At 44.3% G+C, this 19,038-nt stretch overlaps 1 protein-coding gene across 1 annotated transcript in view; it reads left to right on the top strand.

The window, feature by feature from the left end:
- Positions 1-19,038, top strand: part of HSPA12B (heat shock protein family A (Hsp70) member 12B) — a 58,292-nt gene that overhangs the window by 26,535 nt on the left and 12,719 nt on the right. Inside the window, exons 6-9 of the mRNA XM_079990845.1 lie at positions 497-601; positions 2,522-2,638; positions 8,145-8,316; positions 16,419-16,505. Of these exons, the coding sequence (XP_079846971.1) occupies positions 497-601; positions 2,522-2,638; positions 8,145-8,316; positions 16,419-16,505 (481 nt within the window). The remainder of the gene's footprint in view (positions 1-496; positions 602-2,521; positions 2,639-8,144; positions 8,317-16,418; positions 16,506-19,038) is intronic.

Here is a 19,038-nt window from a genome sequence, read left to right on the forward strand (position 1 = left end):
GAAGCTGAGAGGGTTTCACCATGGAAGGACCATGGCTCAGTGGCAGAGTGTTTGCCTTACAAGCAGAAGGTTCCCAGGTTCAATTCCTGGCATCTCCCATAGGGTTAGAGGAGACTCCTGCCTGGAATCCTGGAGAGCTGCTGCCACTAATAATAATAATAATAATAATAATAATAAATAATAATAATAATAATTTATTTATATCCTGCCCTCCCCAGCCAAAGCCGGGCTCAGAGGGGCTAACAACAGTAAAAATAACAAAGTTTACATAAAATCACAATCAATTAATTGAAATACATTCTAAAAGCAATTCCTTCTAAAATCAATTCAGAGTCAAATTAATGGCAACCATTGAGCTAGATTTCTAACCCCTATGAGAATTACAGAAGGGGGGGCCTCAGCCAAAGGCATGGTGGAACAGCTCCATCTTGACCAAGATGGGGGCTACTGAATGAACTGAGGGCAATCCATCTCTGTTTCCCTCCTCTTTTGCTAGGACTTAACCATGAAAACCGAACTGGAAGCAGTGAATGGGAAGAAGGTGCAGGCTCTGCAGGTCTTTGCTCATGCTCTCCACTTCTTTAAGCGACAAGCACTGCAGGTAAGGGAAGGGGGGGGGAGACACCCAGAGGTGCGTGTCTGTCATGCAGAGAAGTCACACAGAGACAAAATTCGGCTGGTCATGAAATAACTTTCTGCAGTTGTCTGGAGAAGGCATTTGACCGGCTGGTGTTTCTCCTCCACCGTAATAATTTGTTGCAGTCTCCTTTTTAGCCTCTCCCACAGTTTCTTTTCCACTCAGAGACCCTCCTTTTGCTAATATTTCTTCTTCGCAGACTTGGGGCCCCTGTAGATGGCAGTTCCTTTGCAGGGGTTTTCTGAAACATGTTACTGATGCAGTAATAGTACATTCGAGGTGGGTTTATACACCGGACATTATTCTGCTTTATTATATTTTTAAATTTTTATTTTTATTGGAAATTTTATTTACAACATAACATAAACAGAAATCCTCCCTCATTAAACACAAACATAACAAACAATAAGCATAACATACAACAATACAAACAACCAAATAAAAGACTTCCTTTATCCTGTATCTGGCCTCCTTATAAGAAGTAAATACTTATAAGCTGTTTCCGTTATGAATAATTATTAAGATTTTTCTAATTATAACTTAAATATCCACAAAGTCTCCAGCAGAAATTAATCAAAACAAGTCCTGGTATGAATTTTAGGGCACTGTTTTGTGAAGTATTCTCTGCATTTCCCCCATGCTTTTTGAAATTCTTGTCTAGTGTGGTCTCTAATTGCCTCTGTTAAACTAGCCAGTTGATCATTCTGCTTTATTAGTTCTTCTGCAGTGCTTCCCCCAATGTTATTGCACTGTTGCCCTCTGGAGGGGCATCCATGCCCTATATTGCAGCTCACACACACCCCCCCCTCAATTACTTGTGTGCTGCAGTTAGGCTTGGAAAAAGCCCTTTGTTGCAATAGAAAGCTTTTTTTCCATTCTAATGCAAGCAGGGAACAGCAAGGTGAGGGAGAGACACTGTGGGATAGGTTTGCAGGCCCCCTGTGCATGGAGACACACACACACATACACAGCTTGGGACCAGAGTAGCCACCTTCTCCCCGTAAGCTTGCCTGATCACGAAGCTCAATCAGCTACACAGGCCCTTCTCCAAGCTGAGGTAGGTGCCAACTGGATAAGCAGCCTTTTCAGTGATGGCCCCACATCTCCGATATCTCCCTCTCCAAACAGATTTGGGAGGTACCCACAATATGGCAGTTTCCAGGGCTGGTGCAGCACAGAAGAGTGACTGGATTCAGGCAGTGCCAGGGAGAGGTGGGCGGAGAAGAGAGAAGAATTGGTGTTTGGATGTCGCAGGAGGACCTTGAAGGTGGTGGTCCAAATTGTGTGGAAGAGGCAGCATTTGGGCTCCACTTCAGGCAGCAAAATATCATGGGCTGGTCTGGGACCTGGCTGCCAGGCAGCTATCTGCATGTTACCTTGCAACAATCTGCATTCCTTCCAGTTAGAAGTAGCAGTGAATGTCAGTGTTTGGAAAAGGAAAAGGTTCTGATCTCCTTTTTACTCCTTTGCCTAGTCCTCAGATCTTAGTTGGCACAAAAGAGTCTTTGAGAAAGAGTATTCTTGCAGAGTATTGCTCCTTTTATTCTTAAAAAGTCTTCCTCTCCAACCACGACTGACAGCTTTTACAAACACCAAATGCAACCAGCTTTCTATCATCCATCCATCCAGCCAACCCAACACCCAACACTAACATTGACCACTCTATATATACCGTTACAATTTGGTGAAAGGTTGCATGAGTCATTGTAGGCCACTGACTCATGCTGACTTAGTTCTTTTAGCATTAAAGAAACAGCGGCCATTTTTTAGCCGTGACAGTGAATAAGATTTTGCCTCTCCTTCCTATGGCTGCTCCCTTCTCCCTCCGTTTCTTGGAGCCAGTGGAGAGTCAATGCCTCCTGCTTTGTTCCCTGTGACTTCCAGGAACTCAAGGACCAGTGCCCAGCCTTGCCAGAGAAAGATGCCATCCGGTGGGTGATCACCGTGCCGGCCATCTGGAAACAGCCTGCCAAGCAGTTCATGAGGGAGGCTGCCTACCTGGTGAGTGAAAAAGCCAATGCTCTTCTAGGCTGCACCAACAGAAGTCTAGTGTCCAGATCAAAGGAAGTCATACTTCAAAACGACCTTGACAGATTAGAGAACTGGGCCAAAACAAACAAGATGAATTTTAACAGGGAGAAATGTAAAGTATTGCACTTGGGCAAAAAAAATGAGAGGCACAAATACAAGATGGGGGACACCTGGCTTGAGAGCAGTACATGTGAAAAGGATCTAGGAGTCTTGGTTGACCACAAACTTGACATGAGCCAACAGTGTGACGCGGCAGCTAAAAAAGCCAATGCAATTCTGGGCTGCATCAATAGGAGTATAGCATCTAGATCAAGGGAAGTAATAGTGCCACTGTATTCTGCTCTGGTCAGACCTCACCTGGAGTACTGTGTCCAGTTCTGGGCACCACAGTTCAAGAAGGACACTGACAAACTGGAACGTGTCCAGAGGAGGGCAACCAAAATGGTCCAAGGCCTGGAAACGATGCCTTATGAGGAACGGCTAAGGGAGCTGGGCATGTTTAGCCTGGAGAAGAGGAGGTTAAGGGGTGATATGATAGCCATGTTCAAATATATAAAAGGATGTCACATAGAGGAGGGAGAAAGGTTGTTTTCTGCTGCTCCAGAGAAGCGGACACGGAGCAATGGCTCCAAACTACAAGAAAGAAGATTCCACCTAAACATTAGGAAGAACTTCCTGACAGTAAGAGCTGTTCGACAGTGGAATTTGCTGCCAAGGAGTGTGGTGGAGTCTCCTTCTTTGGAGGTCTTTAAGCAGAGGCTTGACAACCATATGTCAGGAGTGCTCTGATGGTGTTTCCTGCTTGGCAGGAGGTTGGACTCGATGGCCCTTGTGGTCTCTTCCAACTCTGTGATTCTAGGATTCTATGATTCTATAGTCCTGCTCTCTCCTGCCTTGGTCAGACCACACCTGGAGTCCTCCTGTGTCCAGTTCTGGGCACCACAATTTGAGAAGGATGTTGATGAGCTGGAATGTGTGCTGAGGAGGGCAAGCAGGATGATCAAGGGTCTAGAAGCCAAGCCTTATGAGGAATGGTTGAAGGAGCTGGGTACGTTTAGGCTGGAATAGAGGAGGCTGCGAGGAGATATGACAGCCATCTTCACATATCTAAAGGGTCATCACATGGAAGATGGGGCAAGATTGTCTTCTCCTGCTCTGGAGGGGAGGACTCGAACCTGTGGCTTCAAGTTACAAGAAAGGGGATTCCGAATAAACATTAGAAGATGAGCCATTAAATAGGCCTGAGATGGTATTGTTATAGATGTTGTTGGGTCCAGTGATGGTGTTGTCTGGGTGTATGTGGCAGCAAAGTTAGCATCTGGGTTTATTGCAGGCTCTGGTATCAGTGTCCATGTTAACTCTGGTTGTTGTATTATTGTGGGTGAGGAGCTGTTTAAGATTGGGTGGCTGTCTGTAGGCAATGAAAGGTCTTCCTCCCAGAGCTTGAGAACTGTCATTGTCTAGGAGATGTTGTAAATCTCTGATGATGCACTGAACTGTTTTAACTTGGGAGCTGTACAGTGGTACCTCGGGTTAAGTACTTAATTTGTTCTGGAGGTCTGTTCTTAACCTGAAACTGTTCTTAACCTGAAGCACCACTTTAGCTAATGGGGCCTCCTGCTGCCGCCGCGCCGCCATTTCTGTTCTCATCCTGAAGCAAAGTTCTTAACCTGAAGCACTATTTCTGGGTTAGCGGAGTCTGTAACCTGAAGCGTATGTAACCTGAAGCGTATGTAACCCGAGGTACCACTGTGTGTGATTACTAGTGGTGCTCTGTTATTTTCGCTTTTGGGTCTGCCTTGCAGCTAGGCCAAGTGTTTCAGGTCAGGAGTCTGGCGTTCACACAATAAATTCAGGATGTCAGATGCCTGTGAGACTCACGTGCCCCTCTGTGGTTTTGGCTGCCATTGAGCTGTTTTTTCTTTTAAAAAAATAATAATATGGTTTTCAGTTATATACAGTACATTTCAATAGTTTTGCAGTCATTTTAACATTTCAAAACACGACTTCCTTCCTCCTCTTTCTGTGGTTCCTTAAATTTATTTTTATCATTTCCTGCATATTCTAAATTCACTTAAGTTATTCTTTTATTAAACTACTTTAATTATATACTCTTGTATAACTGCAGGTTGTTACAATAACCCTGCCAATGTCCTTATCTGTTTACAATTTGTTTGTAGATATTCAATGAACCATTTCCATTCTTTTATAAAAAAGTTTGTTATCTTGATTTCTTATTTTTCCGGTAAGTTTCACCATTTCTGCATATTCCATAAGTTTTTGCATCCATTCTTCTTTCCTTAGGACTTCTTCTTCTTTCCATTTTTGGGCAAATAACATTCTTACTGCTGTAATATGCTCCAACTCAGACCCTCAAAGTTTCACTATTTTCCAGGGACATCCCTGATTTACATAAGCTGTCTCAGGTTCTGATTTTATCTTGGAATGTCCCCCTTTTCCTTTGTTGTTTAGTCGTTTTGTAGCACCCTGCTTGTGGTTAACGCTTAGCTGGAATGAAATATTCAACGCAGCAATAGAGAAATTAAAATAATAATTTATTTGTCAGACAAATAAATATGAGGCACAGTGGTATATGGTTACCAAGCTCTGGCCTGGCCTCCTGCCATTCTGGCCAGCACTTATATTTCCTTAATCCAGCCCCCTTGCTCCTCCTGTGGCTGCCTCTGTCCAATCAGCCTGGTTGAAATTCCTATTGGTTGTTTGCTAGAACCAATCACAAAAGATACACCCATTTCCTTCTGCCCTTTTATGGGAAACAAAAAGCTATATATTCTTCTATCTATAAATGACAAATAAGTAGTAATATATCTTACATGTGTCTCAACAAGGAACTTTAATTACCAGCTCACCTCGCCCTATTGCCCTCCAAAACAAATGGTTTAATCTTAAATTTTTATCTTAAACAGATGTCAAGGATCATCATTGAAAGATCTCCTTCCTTTGGAGGTCTCTAAACAAAAGCTTGACAACCATATGTATGCTCTAATGATGTTTCCTGCTTGGCAAGGGGGGCTGGGCTGGTGGCTGATGGCCCCTGTGATCTCTTCCAACTATATGAAATAAGAATCTAGCATAAGGATTTAACATTTCTTAGTTTCTAATTCCTTTGCATAATTACATTTAAGCCAATATATTTAATACATAACATAAATAACCTTTTAAAAGGAAAAGAAATCTTAAAAGGATCTCAGTTTAAGAAAGAAACAACTTTAGAAAAAGACTTCCCAAAATACTCTCTTCCTTTCTGCCAGCCAGTTGCCTTTTTCACTGCTCTTGACCTTTCAACCTTAGGAAAATATGGCTCAAGTTTAATGGGAGGCACATGGTTTTATTTTACTATTTATCAACTCTTAATTATGTTTATCTCTTTTTTTTATCTTCTGTAATATGTAGGGTCAGTGTAACCTTGGCTGTCAGCCTGTAATTCCCTTTGACTTTGAGAATTGTTTTCTGCTATAAATCAGGGGGGCCCCTTGTCTAGGAGGAAAAACATTGCCAAGGTTCTTAGGCAGCTGCTCTTCTGCCTGGCATGAACATTTGAAAATCTTTAAGCTCATTTTAAAATACAGGCCCTGATCAAGCCTTAATAAAAATGCAGGCTATGATTAGATGCCTCAGTTTAGTGGTGTCTGACACTTCGTGACCCCCTGGACCTGAGCACGCCAGGCACTCCTGTCTTCTACTGCCTCCCGCAGTTTGGTCAAACTCATGTTGGTAGCTTCGAGAACACTGTCCAACCATCTCGTCCTCTGTCATCCCCTTCTCCTTGTGCCCTCCATCTTTCCCAACATCAGGGTCTTTTCCAGGGAGTCTTCTCTTCAGGATCTGTTCTTCCAGTGAGCACTCAGGGCTGATTTCCTTCAGAATGGAGAGGTTTGATCTTCTTGCAGTCCATGGGACTCTCAAGAGTCTCCTCCAGCACCATAATTCAAAAACATCAATTCTTCGGTGATCAGCCTTCTTTATGGTCCAGCTCTCACTTGCATACATCACTACTGGGAAAACCATAGCTTTAACTATACGGATCTTTGTTGGCAAGGTGATATCTTAGGATGTCCCTATTTTCATTGGAGAAATGTTGGAAGGTATGGAGTTGTCAGACCTCCGAGCCATCTGAAGGAAGCCTTGTATAGGGAAGTTTTTTTTAATGTTTAATGTTTTATTATGTTTTTATATATGTTGGAATTTGCCCAGAGTGGCTGGGGCAACCCAGTCAGATGGAAGGGGTATAAATAGTAAAACTACTGTTATGGAATAGGACGTCCTTATTTTCATCAGAGAAATGTTGGAGGGTGGCAAGAGTATTGTTGGTCCAGAAATGGAAGCAAGAAGAAATTCTGACGAAAGAAGAATGGCAGACAAAATTAATGGACTACACAGAATTGGATAAAGTGACAGGAAGGATTCGAAACCTGCAGGACCAGAGATTTACAGAAGATTGGAAGAAGTATACAAACTATTTGAAGAGCAACTGTAATCAACAAATTACGCTAGTAGGATTACAAGAAGTTTTGTAAGGAGAAATATATGAAATATTGCAAAGAAGAGAAAGAAGAGTGAAATATGCTCGGAGTCAAGTGTGGATTTCATGCTCTTTATTTAGCTCAGAGTAGTGAGGAATGGAAGTTTCCCCAAAATGTCTGCTTTATTTACAGTGGTACCTCGGGTTACATACGCTTCAGGTTACAGACTCCGCTAACCCAGAAATAGTGCTTCAGGTTAAGAACTTTGCTTCAGGATAAGAACAGAAATAGGGCTCTGGCGGCGTGGCAGCAGCGGGAGGCCCCATTAGCTAAAGTGGTGCTTCAGGTTAAGAACACTTTCAGATTAAGATTAAGAACGGACCTCCGGAACGAATTAAGTACTTAACCCGAGGTACCACTGTACATTATTTACACAATGGGCCCCAAGTGATTGGCTAATTCCGGGATTCTCCTGTAGCCAATCAGGTTGCAGATTCACTTCCACCTGGCGCTGGATTGGGTGGCTCCTGCAGACCAATCAGACTGCTGCATTCTGGATCCTATTGTTCTAGGACCAATCAGACTGCTGCATTTTGGATCCTATTCAACTCAGTACATAACAAAGAGAGACATTAGTTAAGAGATTTAAATGTAATAGTGAAAGTAAGAAATGTAAATTAAGTGAAAAGATTGGAAAATTTTCAGATGTGATTGATGCAAGTCAAAAAATTGTATAAGATATAAAAGTGTGTTTAATAATTGTTGAAAATTACACACACACACACACACATATAATATATACCGGTATATATATATATGAAATGTTGGAGGGCATGCAAACTGCCCTGCCCTAGTGAATTCTGCACTGCATATTTCTATGGATGATGTTAATCAGGAGTGGCTCTTGCCATGGGCTCTCCAGAGAGATTTTGGGGCTGTCTTCTGCAACGACTCCTTCCTCCCAGTGACTTCCTTTCTCTTCCTTCCTCCAGGCTGGGCTGGTTCCTTCGGAAAACCCTGAGCAGCTTCTGATTGCACTGGAGCCGGAAGCGGCCTCCATCTACTGCCGCAAACTCCGCCTCAACCAGCTGATCGACCTGAGCTACAAGCCCCAGGCCAATGGACTCATGTCGGATCTGCCCATCGACTCCAGCTTCAGGCAGGGTAAGACGCACGGATCCTGCACTCTGGAGCGAGCAAAAGGGCAGATCACTCTTTATTACTGTGTTTGGCTTTGGGCTGTGTCTAAAACTTGCCATTTAGGTTTTCAAACCTTTTTTGTAAATTTAGGGTTAGAAACTGTACCTTTGAGTCCTTAATCCTTTATTACTGCGCTTTGCTTTACCTAAGTTGAGCTAGGATTATAATACTTCAGAATTTTTGGGAGTTTTAACCCCCTTTTTTGAATTTTGGTCATATAAGGTTTATGATTTTTCTATTCCTTCTGTGGAAACTGAATAGTTCAGTAAAATGAGGTTTGTAGCCGGCATCCCATTAAGGCTTTGTACAATTCTAGGTTTTTCTAATTTTTTCCTTAAACTTTTTGTTTTTTATTATTTAGTTTATTTCTATAAGATAATTAAGGGACGCGGGTGGCACTGTGGGTTAAACCACAGAGCCTAGGGCTTGCTGATCAGAAGGTCAGCGGTTCGAATTCCTGCGACGGGGTGAGCTCCCGTTGCTTGGTCCCTCTTCTGCCAACCTAGCAGTTCGAAAGCACGTCAAAGTGCAAGTAGATAAATAGGTACCGCTCCAGCAGGAAGGGAAATGGCGTTTCTGTGCACTACTAAGCCAGAAGCGGCTTAGTAATGCTGGCCACTTGACCCAGAAGCTGTATGCCGGCTCCCTCGGCCAGTAAAGCGAGATGAGCGCCGCAACCCCAGAGTTGGTCATGACTGGACCTAATGGTCAGGGGTCCCTTTACCTTTATAAGGTAACTTCTCGTTTCAGGAGTTTTCATGGTATTTCATTTGTTTTGTGTAAAGACACAGAGTACCTAGCTTTTAGGGAGCTGTTCCTACTGAATCAGACCGGTGTACGGTGATGGCCTTTGGGTGGTTTTGAAAAAGGACCAGTGGAGGTCAAATTGGTTGGTGTCTTCTTGGCCAACCCCTTGCAATGCAGGAATCAGAGCTAAAGCATCCATGGGAGATGACCATCCAAACTCTGCTTTAAGACCTCCAGGGATGGAGAGTCCATAACCTCCAGAGGTTATGGCTATCGTATCTCCTCTCATCCAGGCTAAAAATACCCAGCTCCTTACGATGTACTTACAGAAATATTGTAAAGAAATGAACTCCATAGCAGGATTTGACTAAAGACTTACAATTACCAATAATAATATTAATATTATTATTATTATTAATAATAATAATAATAATAATAATAATAATAATAACAATAATAATAATAATTTATTTATACCATGCCCATCTGGCTGAGTTTCCCCAGCCACTCTGAACGGCTCCCAATCGAGTGTTAAAACAATATAGCATTAAATATTAAAAACTTCCCTAAACAGGGCTGCCTTCAGATGTCTTTTAAAGATAAGATAGCTGCTTATTTCCTTCACATCTGGTGGAAGGGCATTCCACAGGGCAGGCACCACTACCGAGAAGGCCCTCTGCCTGGTTCCCTGTAGCTTTGCTTCTCGCAATGAGGGAACCGCCAGAAGGCTCTCGGAGCTGGACCTTAGTGTCCAGGCAGAACGATGGGGGTGCAGATGCTCCTTCAGGTCTACTGGGCCGTTTAGGGCTTTCAAGGTCAGCACCAACACTTTGAATTGTGCTCAGAAACATACTGGGAGCCAATGTAGGTCTTTCAGGACCGGTGTTATGTGGTCTCAGCGGCCGCCCCCAGTCACCAGTCTAGCTGCCGCATTCTGGCTTAATTGCAGTTTCCGGGTCACCTTCAAAGGTAGCCCCAGAATAAAGAAATGGCCTAATTTAGAGAATACAGTACTGTGGTATAACCAAAAAGCAGGGAAATTATTATGCAACAAAGCAGAGGAGGAAGCTGAGGGAAGTCATAGCGGGGAGGGGGGTATTTGGGTTGGATTTATATCTGAGATGATGTTCTTTTGATGAAGATAAAAATGTAAAAATCAATAAAAACTATTTATAAAATAAAATAGCCAGCTCCTTCGACTGTTCCTCATCAGGCTCCGTTTCCAGACCCCTGGTCATGTTGGTCACCCTCCTCTGCACACCTTCCAGTTTGTCAACATCCTTCTTAAATCTTGGTGACCTCTTCTTAATTCATATCATGACCCTTTTAGCCTCCTTCAATACCCCCTCGTTGGTGTGGCACCCTCCCTAAATGTTGACATGAGCCAACAGTGTGACGCAGCAGCTAAAAAAACCAATGCAATTCTGGGCTGCATCAATAGGAGTATAGCATCTAGATCAAGGGAAGTAATAGTGCCACTGTATTCTGCTCTGGTCAGACCTCACCTGGAGTACTGTGTCCAGTTCTGGGCACCACAGTTCAAGAAGGACACTGACAAACTGGAACGTGTCCAGAGGAGGGCAACCAAAATGGTCAAAGGCCTGGAAACGATGCCTTATGAGGAACGGCTAAGGGAGCTGGGCATGTTTAGCCTGGAGAAGAGGAGGTTAAGGGGTGATATGATAGCCATGTTCAAATATATAAAAGGATGTCACATAGAGGAGGGAGAAAGGTTGTTTTCTGCTGCTCCAGAGAAGCGGACACGGAGCAATGGTTCCAAACTACAAGAAAGAAGATTCCACCTAAACATTAGGAAGAACTTCCTGACAGTAAGAGCTGTTGGACAGTGGAATTTGCTGCCAAGGAGTGTGGTGGAGTCTCCTTCTTTGGAGGTCTTTAAGCAGAGGCTTGACAACCATATGTCAGGAGTGCTCTGATGGTGCTTCCTGCTTGGCAGGGGGTTGGACTCGATGGCCCTTGTGGTCTCTTCCAACTCTATGATTCTATGATTCTATGATTCTATGATTCTAGATACGCACTAGGCCACTGACTGCATAGGGATGAGAAAGTGTGGGGCAGCAGTAGCTGGGGGAATTAAAAGGAAGCACAATCCACATTAAGCCAAGGTGAGATGGGCTGATACCCATGTGGTCAGTTGCCTTTGCAATAATAATAATAATAATAATAATAATAATAATAATTTTTAAAAAAATACAATTTCATTTATATCCCGCCCTCCCCAGCCAAAGCCGGACTCAGAGCGGCTAACAACAGTAAAATAATACAGCATTCTAAAATCAATTCATTCTAAAATCAAATGAATGGCAACCATTGGGCTAGAGTTCTGTGAGGATTACCAAAGGAGGGGGTCAGGCTGTGCCTTGGCCAAAGGCCTGGTGGAACAGCTCCGTCTTGCAGGCCCTACGGAAAGATGTCAAGTCCCGCAGGGCCCTAGTCTCTTGTGGCAGAGCGTTCCACCAGATCGGGGCCACGGCCGAAAAAGCCCTGGCTCTGCTTGAGGCCAGCCTAACCTCCCTGTGTCCCGGGACCACCAAGATGTTTTTGTTTGAAGACCGTAAGGTCCTCCGTGGGGCATACCAGGAGAGGTGGTCCCGTAGGTACGAGGGTCCTAGGCCGTATAGGGCTTTAAAGGTTAAAACCAGTACCTTAAACCTGATCCTGTACTCCACCGGGTGCCAGTGCAGCTGGTATAGCACCGGGTGAATGTGATCTCACAGCAAGGACCCCGTAAGGAGTCTTGCGTGGCATTCTGCACCCGCTGGAGTTTCTGGGTCAGTCTCAAGGGCAGCCCCACGTAGAGCGAGTTACAATAATCGAGTCTGGAGGTGACCGTCGCGTGGATCACAGTGGCTAGGTCAGGGCGAGAGAGGTAAAGAGCCAACTGCTTAGCTTGGCGGAGATGAAAAAATGCCGCCTTTGTTATAGCTGCAATCTGCGCCTCCATGGAAAGGGAGGTGTCGAAGATTACACCCAAACTCTTAACGGACGGTGCTGGCACTAATTGCACCCCCGCAAGAGATGGGAGAATATCTTGTGGCAGTGAGTTCCGCAGGTGGTATGTGCATCTTCTACCCAGCTCCACCCAGTTTTCCCTCTTGGGCCGCCTATTCTCTGACGGAGCCATTTTAAAAACAGTAAGAAAAAGGGGAAAGCATCAGAAGACAGTGGTTTAAATTAAGGTTTCCACGCATCTGGTCTTCATTTGATTTTATTAGGAGAACAAACCACAGTTAATAAAGAACCCGTCTCACTGCAGCTCTGCCTGTAGGAAGGGGAGCTGAGTCTACCAGCGAGGTCCACACCTGAAGTTTCCAGGATTAGAATCACAATGCCCCTCCCTCTCCTTCTAAGCAGAAGTATTCAACCCCTCTCTCAGATCAACAACCCTAGGACCCTTTCTGAACACAAAACCTGGTCTGCCTCACAAAGCAAAGGCATGCTGCACATGCTCAGGAAGGGAGTATTGTACATACGATTACTAAAAAGCCCCATGGGCTTCTCAAAAACAAGTCATGCCACACGAATCTCATTTCTTTTCTTTTTTTTTGATGGAGTTACAAGCTTGGTGGATCAGGGGAATGCTGCGGACATAGCGTATCTTGACTTCAGCAAGGCTTTTGACAAAGCCCCCTGTGACCGTCTTGCAAGGAAGCGGGGAGGTTTTTAAGCAGAGGTTAAGCATTGCAGGGGGTTGGACTAGATGTCCCTCAGGGTCCCTTCCAACTCTATGATTCTGGGATTCATTTATCCTGACATTATATCTTTCTTTATCTTTTTTTTGAATTTGAATTTTATTTATTTGTTAACATTCTTATATTACATTGGTAAACGTTTTCATATGACATTACAGGACTTACTATAATATAATTTCCAACATGCATACAAAAATTATATACAAATTTTATATACCTAGAAAGAAAATGAAACTAAAGAAAGAACAAAGAGAAAAAACAAAAACAATTCCCCCCCCCCAAAAAAAATCATATACATACCAACACACTAGACTTCCTGTCTATCCCCTTCTCGGTGGTGGCGCCTGCCTGTGGAACACCCTCCCACTAGATGTCAAAGAGAGCAACAACTACCAGACTTTTAGAAGACATCTGAAGGCATCTGTTTAGGGAAGCTTTTAATGTGTGACATTTTGGTGTATTTTTAATCTTTGTTGGAAGCCGCCCAGAGTGGCTGGGGAAGCCCAGCCAGATGGGCAGGGTACAAATAAATTGTTGTTGTTGTTGTTGTTGTTGTTGTTGTTGTTGTTGTTACTGTATTATTATCTTCCTCCATGGGTCGTGCAAACCGCTGTTTTGAGCAAGGAGGCGCTGGGGCTGAGTTTATGGAACCAAGCAGGGTTGTGGCCCAGAACACTGGTCTAACCGCTACACTACACTTTGTACATGTTCAGAGGCACTGGGCCCAAAGGGCCAGAACAAAGCTAAGCCCTCCCTAGGTGTGAGCTGAGGCAAAACATTTCTCTTTGTGGCTCAGGCTGAGTGGCTCAGGTGACACACCTTCCGAGTTACGATACGATACGATAATCTTTATTGTCATTGTCCCATACAGAACAACGAAATTGAAAATCTACATAAAACATTCAAAACCCAACAAGCCTGCTATCCCAGTTATCCCAACCTGGTTAGCACCCTAAAAACTCTGATACCCCATAATTAAACACAATATACTCCCATAGAGACTACCTTACACTGCGTTTAAAACCAAAATCGCATTTGGGTAGAAACTGTTTCTTAGGCGGCTAGTCCTAGTCTTTATAACCCTGGACCTTCTTCCAGAAGGCAGAAGCTGAAAGAGATCAGAGGGATTTTGGTTTTCAAATGCTGTCTTCTCCAAAAGTGACTCTGAGGTGCTAATCTGAAGGCTGCTTTTAGATCTGTGCATGCTTGTTTGAGAGCCAAGGTCCGTAATTCTAAAGAAAGGCTTCCGTCTTGAAGCCAAGGTAGGGAAGCCGGAAGGCAGGAGACTCTCAAGAGGGAAGTTGTGGGGAAATGGCCTGTTTCCTGAAACCTTGGCCAGGTCAGGGAGCTTCCCTACATCTGTTTAGCCTTGGGGGGTGGGGGGTGGGAAGGCTAACTGGCCTCAGCCCCACCATGGACCATCCGGCCTCCACTGCAATGCTGCTTTTACCCAAGGCAACTCCAGAACAACTCCAGATTGCTAAACATTGCTCCTCGACTTCTTGGGAGTGTTCCCAATCTCAGATCTTGAATCTCTACCTCATTTATTAGGCGCGTTAGCTGTGATTCCTGCATTGCAGGGGGTTGAACTTAACAACAACAACAACAACAACAACAACAACAACAACAATTTATTATTTATACACCACCCATCTGGCTGGGCTTCCCCAGCCACTCTGTGCGGCTTCCAACAAAATATTAAAATACAGTAATGCATCAAACATTAAAAGCTTCCCTAAACAGGGCAGCCTTCAGATGTCTTCTTAAAGTCTGGTGGTTGTTGTTCTCTTTGACATCTGGTGGGAGGGAGTTCCACAGGGCAGGCGCCACTACCGAGACTCTTGGGGGGCCCCTTCCATTTCTACAGTTCCATGCAGCGCTTTTTCCCGGGGGGGGGGACACAGGGGTACGCACCCCCCTAAACAGTTTCTGTATCTTTGTACCTTTGTCCATTTACTGTATTTATTTTTCCCGATTTGAATTATAAAATGTTGGTTTTTTTTCCTGAGTCAAAATGAGAGAATATATATTTTTTTAGGAAAAAAGCACTGGTTCTATGATTCTAAGCCCGAGAGGTTTCTGAAGGCAAGAACACCCCTCTGTGTGTCTGCTTCTCTCCAGCTCCCTTCTGTGCCCTTCCTAATAAGATGATGCCCAAGGCCAGAGGCAGAGTTCCTGCATTGCAGGGGGCCAGACTAGATGGCCTTTGGGTGCCCTTCCGACTCTAGAATTCTAGGACCCTTTGGAGCACTGGGGTTACAGCTAAGCTGAACTGCGTGAAATGCCAGCCCAAGAGTCCGGTTAAAACCATACCTGGACACACACTGTGTTTTCTTTCAGCTTTCAATTATTGTTTACCTTCAATTATTATTATTATTATTATTATTATTATTATTATTATTATTAATAATAATAATACCCCGCCCTCCCCAGCCAAGACCGGGCTCAGAGCGGCTAACACCAGGTATAAAAGCAATTGACTGAAATACAACTTAAAAACAAGATTAAAACACAACATTAAAATGCAGCCTCATTTCAGTGGAAACTCAAATCAAAAACTTTTTTGGGGATGAAAACGTCAAGTCTTCACCAAGGCCAACTATCCAGACTGGTCCTATGTGGGCCAGAAAAAAGCCAAGGAAGTCCCCAAATAGGAGTTCCATCACAGAAGGAGAAAGGAAAAAGGAAAGAGGGGGAGGGGATCAAGCTGATTCCAAGCCAAAGGCCAGGCGGAACAACTCTGTCTTACAGGCCCTGCGGAAAGAAATCAGATCCCGCAGGGCCCTGGTCTCATAAGACAGAGCGTTCCACCAGGCTGGGGCCAGTGTTGAAAAGGCCCTGGCTCTGGTTGAGGCTAATCTGACTTCCTTAGGGCCCGGGACCTCTAGGGTGTTGCTATTTATGGACCTTAAGGTCCTCTGTGGGGCATACCTGGAGAGGCGGTCCCATAGGTACGAGGGTCCTAGCTCCCCCGCCGAAGAGTTCAGTGTGATCTGGAAGCTTGCACCTTGTACTTTCACCTACAACTAGTCCAACTGAAACTCCCTGGGTGACTGTGGGCCAGCTACTCGCTCTCAGCCCAACCTCCCAGGTTTGTTCTGAAGATGACATAGGGAGGTGGAGAGCCATACGCCACCTTGTGCTGCTTGGAGGAATGGCGGGATATAAATAAATAATAAATAAAATAAAAGAATAGGGATACGGGTGGCGCTGTGGGTTAAACCACAGAGCCTAGGACTTGCCGATCAGAAGGTCGGTGGTTCGAGTCCCCGCAACGGGGTGAGCTCCCGTTGCATGACTGGACCTAATGGTCAGGGGGTCCCTTTACCTTTACCTTTAGCTCAGTCGGTTACAAGTGTGGTACTGATAATGCCAAGATTTTAGCTTCAATCCCTGTGTGGGACAATCACATATTCCTGCATTGCAGGGCATTGAAGATCCTCAGGGTCCATTCTATGATTATAAAACAAAACAACAAAAGGATTATTCCATTTCCTCTCTCTCTCTCTCTCTCTCTCTCTCTCTCTGTGTGTGTGTGTGTGTGTGTGTGTGTGTGTGTTTTCCCCATCTTGCTCCTGCCTTACTTTCCGATTCGTCTCCCTGCAGCCCGAGAACAACTCCGCCGTTCCAGACACAGCCGCACCTTCCTAGTGGAATCCGGGATGGGAGAGCTCTGGTCCGAAATGCAGACAGGTAGGAAGAGCCAGTGGGGCAATTCATTCCCCCCTCCAAATTCCCCCCCCCCCATTTTTTAATTGATTTTCACACAATTATAAACAAACAAACAAACATAAATCATAACCTTATTAAAGTTACACTTATTAACATTGTTAATTGACTTCCTCATTTCCCCTTGGTTGAATTTCAATGTATAGCCTTTTAACGGTTTTCCAAACAAAGTTCTTACAAATTTAACTTGAACAATTAACATTCTTGATTCTTTTCGTTTCTAGATTAAACATGTGAATTCTTAACTTAACTTATGTAAAATCCTAAGCCAATCAAGTACCTGCAAGCTTTTCCCAATTAGTTTAACTTAACATATTTAACTAAATAATCATTAAATTTTGTCCATTCTTCCTCATACACCTCCTCCTTCTGGTCGCGGACTCTTCCGATTAGGTTGGCTAGCTCCAAGAAATCCATCATCTTCATCTGCCATTCTTCCACCATAGGTAGTTTTTGCATTTTCCACTTTTTAGCTAGTAAAATTCGAGCAGCAGTTGTGGCATACAAAAATAATTTAACATCTTTCTTGGGCAGTTCCAGACCTGTTATTCCAAGAAGAAAGGCCTCTGGTTTCTTTATAAATGTATATTTCAACATTTTTTTCAACTCATTATAAATCTTTCCCCAGAAGTCTTTCAGCTTGGGACAGGTCCACCACATGTGGTAAAAAGTTCCTTTTTTAAATTTATTTTATAACACAACTAAACAACACAAACAGAAAAAACAAACAACGCAAACAAATTCTTGTCTTATCCTTATTTTTTCTAAACATTGTTAGGTGAGCTTCCCCAAGTCTGATTTTCCCCATCTGATTTTCATTTTACCTCATCTTTAGCAGTTTACATATATCATAATTTTTAACCTTTTTAAAAATCACGCTTACTTTTACCAAAAAAATCTTCACATTTTATCACTTACAAACAATACTATTTTAAAAATACACTTTCTTCTAACCCTACAGTCTATATCCACTTCCAAAGCTATTCTGAGATTTAAATATTAACATATTTTTTCAAATATTCCTTTAAACTTCTTCCAATTTTCTTCCACTGTCTCTTCTCTCTGGTCTCGGAGTCTCCCGGTCAGTTTGGCAAGTTCCATATAGTCCATCATCTTCATCTGCCATTCTTCATTCGATAGTTGGTAAATCTTGTTTCTTCAAATTCTTTGCTAGTAATATTCTCACAGCTGTTGTGGCATACAGAAGCCAGTGGGGTAATTCAAAGGCGAGGTAAAGAGGGAAATTCAACTGATTTTTTTTTTACGAAGAATTCACAAGTCAGCTGGGATGTGTGTGTGTGTGGAGCAAAATATTCTGCAGTTTGCAGGACTGATGGATTGATTACAGTGGTACCTTGGTTTACAACCTTAATCCATTCCGGAAGTCCGGTCTTAAACCAAAGCGGACTTAAATCAAGAAAATCAGGATTAAAGAGTTTCATTTTTTCCTTTTTTATAATATATATATATTGTCAGGGGCTCAGGAGCAGAGGCACAGGGGAGAGAGGAAATGGAGAGCGAAGGGGAAGAATCTGAGGGCAGCGTAGGGGAGTATGACAGTGGCCCGAGAGATTCCATGAGCTTCTCCAGCGAATCAGAAGATTCCCAGAGGGGGGCGCCGAGGGCCAGGGCAAAGGGGGTCCCAGGGGGGACGCACCAGAAGCAAGGGGCCAGCAGGGACTCCCAAAGCAGCAGCGGGAGATCAGGACCAGCTCCCCCACCAGAGCGTAGTGGGGGGGAAGAGTCCCATGTATCAGGGCCAGCGTCTCCTCCAGCAGGGAGAGAAGATGAGTCAGGGCTGGCCACGCCTCTATCGGAGAGTGAGGGAACGGAGGGGAAGTCAGGTCCAGCTAGCCTCCCCGAAGGGGGAAGCAGTGACAGGAGCAGTGTAACGGTCAGGAGAAAGGTTGCTGGCTGGGCGTGCGCGCCAAGTTCGAATGTACAGGCGCGCGGGACAGCAGAAAACCCGGATTGGGAACCAGGTCCTAAAGCCCGCCGGAGGGAGGGGGAAGACTCAGGGGACTCAGCGTCAGAAGAGTCTAGAAAGGGCAAGACCCCAGCGGACAGGCGGACCCAGAGGAGGAAAGAGCAAAGGAAGAGGTGGAGCAAGGCTAGAGTCTTAAACTGGTGTCTGGGGGGAGGAGATTCAGACGGAGCTTCAGCGGTCTAGAGTTTGAGACGTAGAGCTGCGCGCCGCGGCTTTGAAATCGAAACTGAACGTCAATAAAGACTTTTGTATATAACAACGAACTGGCGTTGGTCCTTTGTGAGCTGGGACCTCGGGCAGCTCTGACATATATTTAATAATTTTTATTGAATTTTCTGTTTTACAATTTAGAATGCAGTGGAGGCTCGGGTTGCAAACGTGATTCATGCGGGATGCATGGTCGCAACCCCCAGCGTTGGCAACCTGCAGCGGCACGTCTGCACATGCGTGGGTTGCGATTTGGTGTTTCTGCGCATGCGTGAGCACCGAAACCTGGAAATAACCCATTCC

Source organism: Podarcis cretensis, assembly GCF_951804945.1.
Source record: "Podarcis cretensis genome assembly, chromosome: 9".
Taxonomy (NCBI): Eukaryota; Metazoa; Chordata; class Lepidosauria; order Squamata; family Lacertidae; genus Podarcis; species Podarcis cretensis.